The sequence below is a fragment of the Lepidothrix coronata genome, unplaced genomic scaffold (assembly GCF_001604755.1).
Source record: "Lepidothrix coronata isolate B3197 unplaced genomic scaffold, Lepidothrix_coronata-1.0 Scaffold145, whole genome shotgun sequence".
NCBI classification, from domain to species: Eukaryota; Metazoa; Chordata; class Aves; order Passeriformes; family Pipridae; genus Lepidothrix; species Lepidothrix coronata.
Genome location: NW_016690325.1, coordinates 522,008 through 536,150, shown reverse-complemented (window position 1 = coordinate 536,150; position 14,143 = coordinate 522,008). Strand labels below are relative to the sequence as shown.

The 14,143-nt window shown below is 38.4% G+C and overlaps 1 protein-coding gene across 5 annotated transcripts in view; it reads right to left on the bottom strand.

Annotated features, from left to right (window-relative positions):
• The window catches only part of SORCS2 (sortilin related VPS10 domain containing receptor 2), a 600,944-nt gene that overhangs the window by 361,056 nt on the left and 225,745 nt on the right, over positions 1–14,143 (bottom strand). For all 5 annotated transcript variants that reach the window (XM_017828054.1, XM_017828052.1, XM_017828051.1 and 2 more), the window contains exon 2: positions 8,943–9,010. In XM_017828054.1, coding sequence (XP_017683543.1) covers positions 8,943–8,974 — 32 coding nt within the window. In that variant the 5' untranslated portion in view covers positions 8,975–9,010. The remainder of the gene's footprint in view (positions 1–8,942; positions 9,011–14,143) is intronic.

Sequence of the window (14,143 nt, the reverse complement as noted above, 5' to 3'; positions counted from 1 at the left end):
CTTCCCATTAGCACTGAGCACTTTGAAAACCACACCAAAATAGCACCAAGAGTTTAAATATTATGCATCTGAAATCATCATACATACAAAACTCTATCAACATGTACATTTTGCTTCCAATTATTTTTAAATGAGGTTAAAAAGTAAAATATTAGTATTTTTCTAATTTTACATGCTGAAGAAAAAGCAAATTAAAACCCACTGAAACCTAAGAGACCAGCATTTAGCACAGACACTGCTAGGGTTAGGGTAAAGGGAGAGAAATCTCAAACTCTGGTCAGTGTACTTCAGAATAGTGCAACTTGACTTTTAAATTCTAGCCCAAAAAGATATTCCAAAATTAAGAGCTGGTCAACATATGGTAAGAATTAAGATAAAACAATGATAAGTATCCAAATTCTTGGAGGAGAGTAAAATTTAAAATAATTCTCTCCCATGAATTAATATTTTATATTGAAGTCTTCGGAACAGCCAATGATGGTGAGGAAGAATGAGCAATACATTCTAAATCATACACAAAGCAGGACCATACATCCTCTTCCTGCCACAAAGGAAAGCTTGAAAATGGTTGAATGATGTAAATGCTTTTGAGCTAAATTGTTAAGTTTTTTTGACTTAAGAAAACATATTTTACCACATATCTGCGTTACTTGTTTCCTTGGCTTTTGCCCAGGGGTGGCTGTATTTCACTGATACTGTGACGTCTTTTTATTGAGGGGTGTAATTCGAACTGCATTTGCCCTCTTCAAGAAGAACTATATCCATTTGGTAAAGAAAGTACATACCAGATTCGAAGAAAAAAGTTAACTCAGACAAGTGCTTTTCAACAAATAGGCGATAAGTATTGCCCCATCCCTGATTGAAATGACAGTTTCAGATCCTAAGATAGAAAGTTAGGAACAAATATATTCACAGGTTCACTGAAATATCTACAGTCTGTCAAAGCTCTGGAACAGCTTCAAAAATCAGGTTTGGAGCTGGTATGTTAGGCCAAAGTACAAAAACTTTTGGTAGGTACTTAATACCTCATCCAAAATGCAGCTTCTCCAGTCTGGACTGGGACAGTCAGGCCTGGAAGAGACAGAAACCTAATCCTATGAAAGAGGCAGGGTAATAGCCAGCAGGAAAAGGCTACTAAGAGAGAAAATTAGTGAGAAAGTGAAATATCTTTTTTGAAGGTTAGCTCAAGAATGGGTATTTGTTGAAACAAAGTAAGTTGCTGTCCCTGTTCTATATGAAATAGGAGGGAAATCTGGAAAACGGGAAATAGGGAAGCAGAAGTAGGAAAGGACAAACCCAAATTACATATAAATATTAGATATAAAAACCCCAAACCAACCAAAGAAAAACAAAGAAACAAAAATAAAATAAAAAATTAGCTGGAACAGAGATTCAACAATTGACTAATTGACAAATTATCAGTCCTCTGTTCAATGAGAGGCTGCAGGGAGAGCCCTCAACTAACCTTTCGTACTTCAAAAAGCCCCCCCCAAAAAATCAAGACATTTAAATTTTACCATAAAATGGATTTAATTTTTGTCAACTACCTACATCCCCAAATTCTCCAGCACATAAGATTATATTTACATTTTAAAAACTGGTCTGCATGGAGTTTTTAATTGTCCCAATCCTTACCAAATTAAAGCAGAGAAAACCGCCTAACAATACAAAGATCTTAGTGAGTAAGTTATGTGGGAAATACTGCCTTTGTAATTTTCATGCTGAAAAATATATTCCATACTGCAGGGATAATGAGGGTATAAAACATTAACACTACATTTTTCTATACCATTCTGCATAATTAACTATGCAGCTGTTCATTCATTCAGCCCCAACACCCAAATTAATCTGTAATCAGTTTGTAGAGGATGCTCTGGAGCAGACTGCACGTACTACAGAGGCGAGTGAAGCTGCTCATGTGCCACATCCCACATCAGTGCACAAGGTGCTCAATTCTAGGAGATGCAACAGGGGGTTGCAAACCGGCATTTTCAAAACATCAGCTGAGAAAAAGCACTGTGCCATCAGCTGCCTTGTAGTGAAACTATGGGTAAAAGTGTTCTCAGGTGAGTATGTTAGTGCTCTCTGATGGACTCCTGTCCTTCTCAGGGTCAAGCCAAAAACTTGAAGGACACAAGCATTAAACATCCATAAACATTACAGTTCCTTTGTATTATTTGTATTAATGCAGTATTACAGCCCCAGCACTGACGGGGGCCCCACAATCAATTCCCCAAATTACTTATATTCCAAAGAAACAAATAGGGCAAGGACCAAGCAGAGGAAAGCACAGCAACAGTAGGTTCCAAACAAGGTCACACAGTAGGCTGAAGGTAGAACCAGCAGCTGAGTGGAATGTCATATGTACCTTATCATAAGGTCACCAAAGCCATGACTTCACCATTTTCAGATTTTAAAAATATATCCTATTCAGGTTTTTATACCTCATTAATCATCACAAAAATGTGATGAGCAATGAAACTAGCTGCTTTGATTGTAGTTTCTTATTTATTTCATTTTGCAGAGTGGCAAAGGAAACACTGCTTAATATATATATGGTGTCATTCCATCTGCCCCTGGGTTATGGGCTCTGCACCTCCCTGCTGTGCTGACCTGCTGACAGTGGGACTTAATGGATGACAATGCAGCAAAGAACTTCTGATTAGCCAAAAACTGATGGCTCAACTGTTTTCATATGAATTTACTACAGAGGAATCATGCCAAAAAAAAGCTCCAAGATTGCAATTCTCAGTTTGCTCACAAAGAAGTGGATCATGGGCAAAAATTCCCTCTTCTATGCAAGGAGGGAGGGCAGAAGCAACGCAGATGCAAAATTACAAATCCCACAGATGACTAATGCATAGAAAGACGTTGTTTCCTATTCCTCACCTTAAACCTGCCTGCTGAGGCTACCAAGAAATGTGATCATTTCTGTAAAGGAGGCTTATGCAATAAGATGCCATGACAAATCTGAGGAAACATCAGTGAGGCAACTTTCCTGAACTTCCTACCCAATCTGGATGGGTTTTGGGTAGAAGAGATTCACTTTATTACTGTCACTTCCAGCTAAAAGGAGTCTACTCAAAACAAGAACCTGTGGTACAATTGCCACACAGTCTGCAGTTCCAGTTAAGACAATCAGAAGTTCTGTCACTTGGGTCCAAGTCACTCAAGCAATAAGACAGGATTCTTAGGCCATTTAAAATAAATGGTTATTCTTTCTTAGTAAATTGACTCACTCATTATGAGTTATATATTGCAATGATTTAACTCACTTTCCAGGAGGAAGATTAAGAAGAAAAAAAAATTCCTCCTGTAAAGTAGCAAAATCCCATGCTCCAAGATATATTCAACATGGTCAGCAGCAGTGCTGCAATCAGCTTCAATAAACACAAGTGTACTGCAAGCAAGAGCCTTTTCCTAACTGCATAAATCACAGCTTTCTAGCTGGATCTTAATCCACACGTCATGTATTCTTTGTGTATTCATGAAAAAAAGCGTAGAAACATGTAAACACCCCAAATCATCATCACTATTCCAAGTTATTGAAGATTTGGAAGAGCAGTTATGACAGCACTCTCATCTATAAGCAAGAGATATTCAGTAAAGAAATTTGGATAGTCTTCTCTGCTTTTACTTGCTTGTAAGACTTATTGTTTCAGTTCAGACCTTCATATATACCAAGACATAAAAATATATTTTAATTGCTGTTATGGCAACGCAGACATAAAAGTACCTGCTTAAGCTATGTCTCGTGCTCTGGAGCCTTTTGAAAGACATCTCCTTCAGAGGAGTCTACAGGTCACAACTCAGAGAATGGTCCCAAGTATCCATGACCAAATTTCATTTCTCTATTGAGTGCAACATCAAGGTAAGAGCAAGCTTACTGCCAACCCACTGTGATGGGTCTTGGTCTTAGAACAGTCAATGGTAGGTCATACAGAAGCAACATCAGCCCCCTTTGGGTTCCTGAATCAATATCACTGCCCATTAGAAACATCAATAATCATCTCTTCAACACCTTGCACATTCCAAGGCTTGTCAAGACATGTTCATTTAATTTCCTTTATCTTTTACGTATTTTTCCTGCTTGACACCCATAATAAAACACTGCTGACATGCTGAAACCCACTACATTCACCTTCTAACTATAGTTTTACAGCTCATTTTAAACGTCCAAAATACATTTAGAAGAGTCTTTCCTGCATAATTCAACTCATAATGATGGACTGTAGAGTATTAGCAAGACAGAAACTGAGCAAAGACAATTAAAGTCTTTGTAATACTATTAGGTGAATATGTAAATATTATCAAAGAGAGCATAAAAATCCGTTTTTCAGTAAGAGAAATAAAATTCTAATTGTAGGACTGCCTTTTCAATGCTACTGTCCAAAACCTTTGTACAGCAGAACAGGTATAAATAAGGATATAACAGGAGCACAAGAGAACTGCACAGGTATAGTTAAGGACAGTTTATTTTGATTGCAGAACCCACATTACTCGATGATGCATAAGCCAAAGAAAGCACAGCTACACATTAGATCCTAAGCTGAGTTCACTGGGTTAATAATTAGAAAGCTTGTTTGGTTTTTTTTCTAACTTGGAAACAGAGCAAATTTGATATGAAAATCACAGACTCAATAACTCCATCCCTTGGGGCCATTTCTGCAAAGTCACTTTTCAAAGCAGAACCACAATATAAGGCCATCTGGAAGTTCAAGTTGCTGCAGAATACAGTTGCTCATTTATTAAGCAGCACTTCAGACCAAAAATTTCACTGAGGCACTAGACTGTATATTGAGTTTTTTGTTTGCTTTTTAAATTAATTTCAGGAAATAGGTAAAATGAGTTTCACCTACAAGTCCACAGTTTGGAAACAAATGTCCATATTCATTTTCACACATTCTGTGAGCCACGCAGGGTCTGGAAATTTTACTTTCCTGAGCAGTATGTTGTTCACTGCATCACCTTAGAAGAATCTCCTGCTCTTTGTAGTCTGGATTTTAACCTTAGTGTAGGCATGCACTTTGTGGGAATGCCCAAAGCATCATGCAGTCACTGTGCACCGATCGCTCCTGACAGCCAGTGGGTTTGCTCAAATGAGTCCTGCCCTTGAATACCTGACTTTTTGTGGGTGCAGACAGAAACAGCTGTGACACCAAAGGCTATTCCTGACTCCTTGAGGTTTGGCAAGCATCATGCTGTCCGTGAGGCTCTCCCAACTGCTCTCACCTCCACCTGCCCAGCCACTGACCTGGACTTACAACCTCCTCACACAGCGCTGTGACTTTGCTCCCTCCTCAGGCTGCATTTGGAGTTAGGAGTCCCAGGAAGTTCAGTTGGGACATCCAACCATATTTAAGGAGGTGGGGAAGTCTGTTTCTTCATTTAGCGTTTCTTTATTAATAACATGGGGCACCTGAAAGCAGGCCCACCTAGCACTGAGCATGCAGTGCTAAGATCTGCAGTGAACATCAAGGAACGCCGTTTGTTTTGCTTTGGTGAAGCAATAACAACATGGTGATGCCATTGGGAACAATGGCAATTACACAGCAAGCCACTTTAGCACTACCATATCATTACAGCTCGATAATATGCAATCAAAACTTTATTAGCAATCATCAGCAGCATGTATTATTCATTGTTGAGATCAAGCTAAGGAAGGGAAGGATGCATTCATACCAGAAACAGGACTCAAAGCCAGTCTAAGCACTGGGTTGGAAGCCAATTCCATGGTTGTACAGTGCTGAGTCACTGCATAACCTTCAGCAGAATTACCACCTCAGTTGTGTCATGTATAAAATGGAATAATAACAATCTATATTTCCAAGAGACATTATTAAGAATAATTTTAACTCAGATGTACAGATAAGCACTAGCATTAATTTCTTAGGGGCTGCCAAGTCAAAGTTAAACTATTTGATTGTAAGATTCAAGTATTTACATCTAAAGTTGCAGGCATACAACACGTGCAAACAGGTACCTGAGGCTGTAAAATACGTGCACCAATATATTTATGCAAAAGTGCTCTGCAGAGGTACAGAAACAATGTCACCAAGATTCATTCACCTGCAAATCTTCTTTGCATAACCTCCCCCTACCCAGGCATCTACCTCCAACTGGTGTTTTTCACCACCATTTGCATTGTTTTTAAAAGTCTGACTGCAACTTCAAGGTTACTAAGAACAAAAAAAAGCATCATTGAACCATCCTTTTTCATTCTTCATTTCACTAAGCAAGAAGAAAAAATTCTTTGGAGTAATGGGAGAAAAACAAAGAAATGAAGAGGAAAATATGTTTTAGAGGAAGAAAGATGCAGTTTCAAGAAACTAGATAACTGATAAACACCCAGCTAGGATGATATTTACCAACCAGCAAGTTAAACTGGGAGATTGACGTTAAAAAAATTACCCCGGTGAGGATTGATCAGATTATAAAACTGGTTTATTTTCACTTAGTGACTAAGTCACTTAAAGAACATTGTATCTGGTATGATCTAGCCAGGAAGAAAAACATTAAACCAATTCAGGAAATAGTTGGACAGAGTCTATTCCCCCTAGTGCACAGAAACAGATTAATGGCATTTCTCCACTGACAAAAACCCCCTATACCATTTTTCACACCTGTTTTACTGCATATTTGTTCTGATGCAAGTGAGAGGAATGCAAAAGAGAACCAAACAAAAAAGTTGAAAAATATATACACTATGCATTCTGGGCAGGCTGCCACTGTGAGTGCAACACCCCAGTTCCATCAACAAACGTGGGTGAAAACTGGTGAAGCCCCAACCATTTTAGGCAGGGAATAACAAAGCAGTTCCCAGACTGCACAGACAGCTTCATTCAGTAATTTAGTACAAATAATGAGCTACATCTCAGAGAGGCACTACTTGATATTCTTGCAGTAGCTGGTCTGATTTGTGCTTTTCCAGACCCAGGCACTTTGTAGGTCCCCCAGTCCACTTTTATGCCACAGTGGGCAGAAGTAGAGGAAAGAGGTGAGCCCAGATCAGAACATATCCAGGCATGGATCAGCTACGACCCCCGACCCAAGTGCTAATCTTAAGCACTTGCTTCCTTTCAGCTTTTCCATCCTAGTTTTATAAATCACTGAATCACAGAATGGTTTGGGTTGGCATTTCCCAATGATGCACACTAGTATCATTTTATTTGAATGCAGTTCACACCAGTTCTTTATACCAGCTGTCAGCAAGGTCTGAATGACATTGTTTAAAGAGTTTATTTTCCTAAAAGAAAGTAACATTATCTGAAGTCTGTTTTATGTTTATTTTAAAAGAACAGAGAGTTTATTTTGAAGAGTCCGACTGAATAAGTTTAAAAGCCTTGTATGATAGATTACACTGAAGCGTGAAGAGCAAAACTTGAAACATATTGTACATGTTGCATGGGCCACTGGCATATAATAGGAAAGCAATGTGTGCTTACGCAATTGGGAGTATCCAAATTGCCATTTGGTTGTCTTCTTTGCACAAGATGTTGGACAGAAATTAAAACAGAAACAAATGTGCAATTAATTTTGCATTTTGTAAGTTTAAAGGATAGTTACAAATGAACCATCACAGTCCTAAAATGGCCAGTCCTGAGCCAATACTAAGCAGCCTCCATTTGATCTTACTCTCTTTCCTGAAGACCCCCTTTCTATGACCAGAAATTTCCTTTTTACTTGAAAATACCCTTGCCCTGCATGGACCACTGGCCCTGGCCAGACTGCACTCCTCAGCCACTGGTATAACAATAACCTATTGCAGATGCACTGTCACTGAGAAATCCCACAGGGTTAAAACAACGCTGCCTCCTTCAAAACAAGTAACAAGGCTGGTGTGCAGCATGTCCTGTTCATAGGCTTTTCCCACTCTCTATTCCCCTACCCACTCCTTCTCTTGGATTGTCTCTGTACAATTCCTTACACATACAGATGAAGGTTGAGTCCCCACACAAGCTCTTGGGACAATATGAAGTTTATGAGTACCTAAGCCACAAGGTTTTAGATAAACCATTTTTTTTCTAGACCTGAAGCTTATGAGCTACATAAGAATTTCACACAAGACTGCTCAACTAAGTCTCCTGTCATTTATTTCTACTGCTACAGATAACCAGCAAAACTAGCATAGCAAATATTTGAGCAGTATTATATTTATTGATAACAGTGAAATACTTTCACTTTTCAAGTGTACATGATGGGTCTAGCAAAAATTTCTCGTGGAAGATTTATACAGATACACAAAAAAATTAGAGCACAAAAAGCCCCCTTAGCAAAACAAAACTAACACTTGAGAAGATAATCAGTATGACTAGTATAACACAGATTTACCTTAGCCCTGGTTCTGTGCTGATATACACCTGAGCGTGCAATCTGTGCACACACGGAGGCAAGAAGCATATTGATATCTTAATTCGCAAATGTTACGGGAATGAGAGTCAATCAGAAATTTATTTGGATTACTACTTATTCCCAGTTGTCATAAAACACAATATAACCTACACTGGTAGCACATTCCATCCAGACAATCATGATTGCTTCTGAAGCAGGATTATTTACTAAGCTCGGTACAGTACTCAAGCAGCAACTCCCAACAGATACATCCCAACACAGCAACTATTCCAAACTTTTTATGTAAATTTGATGCAAAATTTCTAGGAAAAGGAAAAGCATGGCATCCTGCAAAGTGGCATCAAGAAGGTTCCTTATATTCTCTATCATTGTTCATCTCTACTGTTAAAGTTCATTTCAAACTCTTTCTTATTGACGTACAGGAACTACATTCAAGGAAGAGAAGGAGTAAGAGCCAATGACAATCTGTATAATACTACATTACTATCAGTCAGCTACCAACTCAACTCAGCAGCAGTCTGGAAAAGGAAGAGATGGATCTATTCCAAGAACAGCAGGGGGGAAGGTTATAGAAGAAACAGAGAACTTACCTCCACAAAGAGCTCTCCAGCACTTTCCCCATGTCAGTATGATAATACTTGGTAAGGATCAGGATCACCTAAAAGAAAATGAGAATATATATTTAAATATGTAAACTGATATAAGAAACAGAAGTAGATCATAGGCAGCATTATTTTGGGGAACACAAAAGTGAGGCTTCTGAAAATCTGAATGGTATTTCACCTCAATTTTTACCTGTTAAGTTTTGCTTTTAGACTGGTTTTTTCCTTTCTCTTTCAGGAGAGAGTGATTTCAGAATTTGAAGTTTCCTGCAAACCCAGTGACTTTGTGAAAGATTGCCCTTTTCACATGAGCAGTCGAGTTGGAATAGTCACATAAATGCCACCACACACATGACACCCCCCAAGCAATCTTTATGACTTTCTCAGCAGGAAGAACCAATCTGGTTGCTAGTTTAAATTTAGGAGGCAATTCTGCAGAAACAATTATTTTTTTAATCCAAAGTGTTAAAAAATGGTGATTAACTTTGATTATCCAGATAAGAAACACAAAAAAAAAATTAGCTCTAGTCTTCCCTACAAGATCAGAAATGCAACTTTCATGGCTATCATTTTTCATTTCTTGAAGTATCACATTTTTCCCTTTGTGAACCAGCTCTGTGCTCTGTAAATTACTCATCTGCATCACCAACAGCCAATAAAATACATGAACAAATTTCATAGACAAAACATCTATGACAAACCCAATGAAAAGAGTCAGCAAGAAACACTTTCCATCCGCTCAATATCTGACAAATTCCCTGGTTAAACAATGTAAAGCACTAGTCCACGACCAGTGTATCAAGCTGAATGCTATGGTTTACATTTATACCCTTTAAAGACTTAATTCACCTGCTGCCATATTAGTGGTTCTTAGACCCATGTTCCCATAACAACCCCACAGAGGTAGAACAGGAAGAAACTTCTGGTTCCTCACACAGCTGTAGGCTTCCTTTCATGTGGGGTCAACCCTGGGCTCCAACAGTTTGGAGCAAGCTGTTATTTAACTGGCACTGCCTCTGCTTCTGACCCCCAGATGAAACCTGCAGCAAACAGCAACTGTAGGCACTCACTTTGATTATTCAGATAATTAATATGCCGATGATACATTTATGCTGCAGTCTCTGTGTGCTGGAGCTTGCGAGAGAACAGAATTCCAGACCATGGATGTTATTACAGGGTACTTTGGAAATAACACAGTGTTTTACAGAACTGAGGTATAATACCAGTCTCACTCAGGGTTATCTAAACCTAATAAATTCACAACACGTATTCTTTGATGTACATGGATATAAGTAAAAGCAAAAACAATCTATAATTCACAAATAGTATTATTCCTTCCTATTCTCAAGACAGTCACAATCTACCAGACCACTTAGTTGGGATTTGATTATTTATAAAAATAAAGATTTAGTTTAAAACAAAGCAAAAAAAAAAAAGAAATCTTTGTAATAGGTTACAAGACTTACAAAGCCAAGAGAAAGAACTACTTCCCAAAGCAGAGAGTATCTATGGATGAGATTCCTGGCTACAGCCCAAGCACACTCCATCAGGTCAGCTATTTATTCTATTGTCAGTGTCTTAACTACAGCTTTTTGCTGGTGCTTGCAACTAAGAGGAAAGGGAAAGAACCTTCACTACTGGGAGCATCTATTGGCTTCAACTGTTAAGGAAAAAGTTTCAGACTCTGCTTTTCCAAACAATTGAAATTTCTCTTAGGCCACAAAAATTGACCTGTGATGTTTTTTTTAAGAGATACAAGGATGCATATTTGGTACATGAAAATAAAAAAGAAAATGTCTAAAGATATAAGAGATCACATTCTTGTTTCCTTCCATTCATGCAGAAATGGAGACTGAATCCTGAAATTAGAGAGCCAACTTTTTTCATCCCTGTACATCCCACAATCATTAAAATTCAGATGATTTTCAGCAATGCATGTTGGAGCCACCGTGCCACAAGCTAATCTTGATGTTTCATTCCTGAATTAAACCGGTTAAAATCACACACAGAAAATCCGATTGGGTTTTGCTCTGAATATAACCTGTATGGGAGCATCAACAAAGCACCTTCCAGGTAAGCCATTTCTGTAACTCAGCACCTGTTGGAAGTGTTAAAGATTTTCAGGCTTACTGCACTGCTGGTTCATCGAGGGCGTGCACAAACCAAATCAGAAAGCCACAGTTGTTCCACACACTTCAACTGACTGGCTTTCAGGTAACTGCAAACTGCATTGGGGAGCAGCCACAAGCAGTGAAACAGCCTCTTGACACTGCAGGATTGGTGCCTTAATCTGAGTCACAGCTCTGCAAAACAGATGCCAGTACTTTCCAATCTCACTAGTAAATTAACTGAAAAATTAAAATACCTTATTTTGCATTTTGGAAGTGGAGAGAATGAACTTAGTAGGAAAAACAAAGCAATAATGAGCCATCTTTGAATTCTTGAACACCATTAGCAGATTCCTGTCGCAACTTAAGAAGTATGAGGCTGCTGGGGGGCTGACACCATTTCAACTATGCCAGTGGATTTCATCCCAGTATCCAAAAACAGAAGTCAGCTATTTAACAGATTTTACAGCACTGTCCTCTGGATTGTGGGCATTTTTCCAGGTGACCATCCTAATCATAACAGTACTTTTTCTAAATTAATACAGATAAAAAGAACAGAAGGAATTATTTCACAGTAAAAGCACAAAGGCCTTCAGAATGTCTGGATTTTATGCGGCATTTTTAAGAGCAGAACCCCGTTTCACTGATTTCATTTTAATGAGACTCCATAATTACAAGCATTTTACAGGCTGGATGGAAGCCAGTGTTCATACACGTGGCTCTCCTAGTGAAAGCACTTGGGTGGCCTTTAGATGGGAAGAGGCCTGAGGCACAACAGCAACTGAGCAATGATCAAGGATAGGATTCTTAACCAGCTCGTACTACCAATCAGTCAGGGACAGCTAAAATAAATTTAACTTTTCTCTGTTATTATTTTACAGCTAAAATAAATCTAGGCGATGGAGGAGAATTAGATTTACCAGATCCTTTATTTACAGATGGGTTACCTAGAAATCTCCAACCCATCCAGATTCCCAGAGACTTGTGAAACCATTTTAAACCATTGAATCTTAAACTCACCCACAGTTCTTTTGAGTTAGCTCCCAGAGTATGACAGAGGGGTAACAGTAACTTACTGTTACATGCTAGTGATCTATGAACACATGATGGTGCTTCTGGACAAAAAAACCCTAAAGCGAAAAAAGAAAGTGAAAACTTCTAGCTTTACCAAAGCCTTTGCCCTCTCCATAGAGCCAAAGTAGGCCAGTAATTCTGCATATGTGCAAGGTATGGAAGATAAATTCCTCAGGATTCCAAAAATCACATGCAATGTGCTTTGGAAGTAAGTTTTCAGTGGGAATAATAACTGTAGTTCTGGTCAAGTTGTCTAGGCTGGGCATTCAGAAATTTCTCTACCTCATCCATTTTTGGGGCAGGGCAGGGGGTTGTTTGCACACATTTTGATTCTCCCATGCCATTCTCCTGCTTCCATAACTTAGTTCCTGCCTGTGTGAATTCTCAGTGTTACAGCAGTCACAGCTCAAAACTGTTCTCCAAACAAAAGTGTTGAAGCAGTTTCTGACACAAAATCCTTTCTGGATGTAGGCCTGTCTTCAGGAGTGGACTGGGTTCACAGTGCCTGACAGACCAGGAAAACAAATGGAAAATTCCACAGATATTGTTACCCATTAATAATTAAAGTTAGAATGATCTGTTTATCCCCTCTCCTTTTCTGTTGCTCTCCTCTGAAAATGTTTTGCAGCAACTCTGGACCGAAAAGAGCAAAACTTCACTTTACAGAACACAATGTGCTTTTAATCACTTCCTAATATAACTTTGGTTTTAAAGAAGCCCATTTTAATCCTCTCTTTTCATCACCATGTCAGCTAGGAGGGCTGAGGAAGGAAAAAGGAACAAATTCTTGATCTTTCCTGGTGTTTATATTTTATCTTTGGGTCTTTTTCCTTTTCTATGAAGGATTTGCTAAGATCCTTCTCTTTTTGATAAACGTCAACTTGTGGAAATTTCTTTTTCACCCCATGCTCCCTCCATGATGTTGTTTTTTTTTCCATGGACTATTCTTAACAGAGATCTCTCTTTTTCTATCTCCACACAGATTCTTTCAGATTAAGTTTTATTTGACCCCTGCCATTTGTGATTTGAAGTAATTATTTTTTTTGGCATCTATTCAGAACTTTATTAGCAAAAGTCTCATACTTTCAAATGTGTAATTGCAAGTATGATTGCAAGTTTTTGTGTTTTCCCAGGTTTATTAGAAGGTGAGAGCACGCTGTAAATACTTCTGGGCAGCCAGAGCTACCAGGAAAATAAATTGCTCAGACAGACTCAAGTTCCCGCAAACTTTTTAGCATCTGTTTAATTTAATTCAAGTGAATGAACCCACTGAAATCCAAAGAAGTGTTTATGAGAGTCACTTGAACAGGTACTTAATGCTCTGTGTGACAGGAACATAAGCTGTTTTGCTCAAGAACACAGCCTCACTCACCTTTTCAGCTATTTAACTGTAACTATGCCACTGTGCACCACAACTATTTTGGGGAGATCAAGAAGTTCTGGGCACAGCCAATTAATTTGTCACCACCACCCCCTGTACTTCCCAAACTTTCTTGACAACTAATAATCAAAAACCTCCCTAACAAATCATAGGCAACCACTGCTCCAATCCCTCAAGCCACTTCTGCTTTTGCAGCAGCAGGGTCTTCAATCATCACGCTAAGGCTGGCATTACTTTTCACATTTCTTATTTAAAACAAAGACTTTTATGAGGAAAATAAAACTCCAGAGATTATTAATATGAAGGTATATTACCACAAGGGTATTATATGGAGCAACTGCCATACTACTATTAACAACTACATCATATTTTGATTATGCTGGGAAAACTGTAAACAGAAAAAAAAGGGTTTAGGTTTACTCTGTTGCAGCATTATGATGGAAGGTGAAAAAGCAGACATTTAGACCATTACTAAACCTATTAAGAATTCACTGTATAAGTTTCTACTCCTCCCTGGTAATAAAGTTCTTAAAAGCAACCCATGATTTAACATGAAATACTCGAAGAATTAGATTTATAGTTCTTCCAAATAAATTGTATTGGCAGACAAGAGAACTTAGTGCATA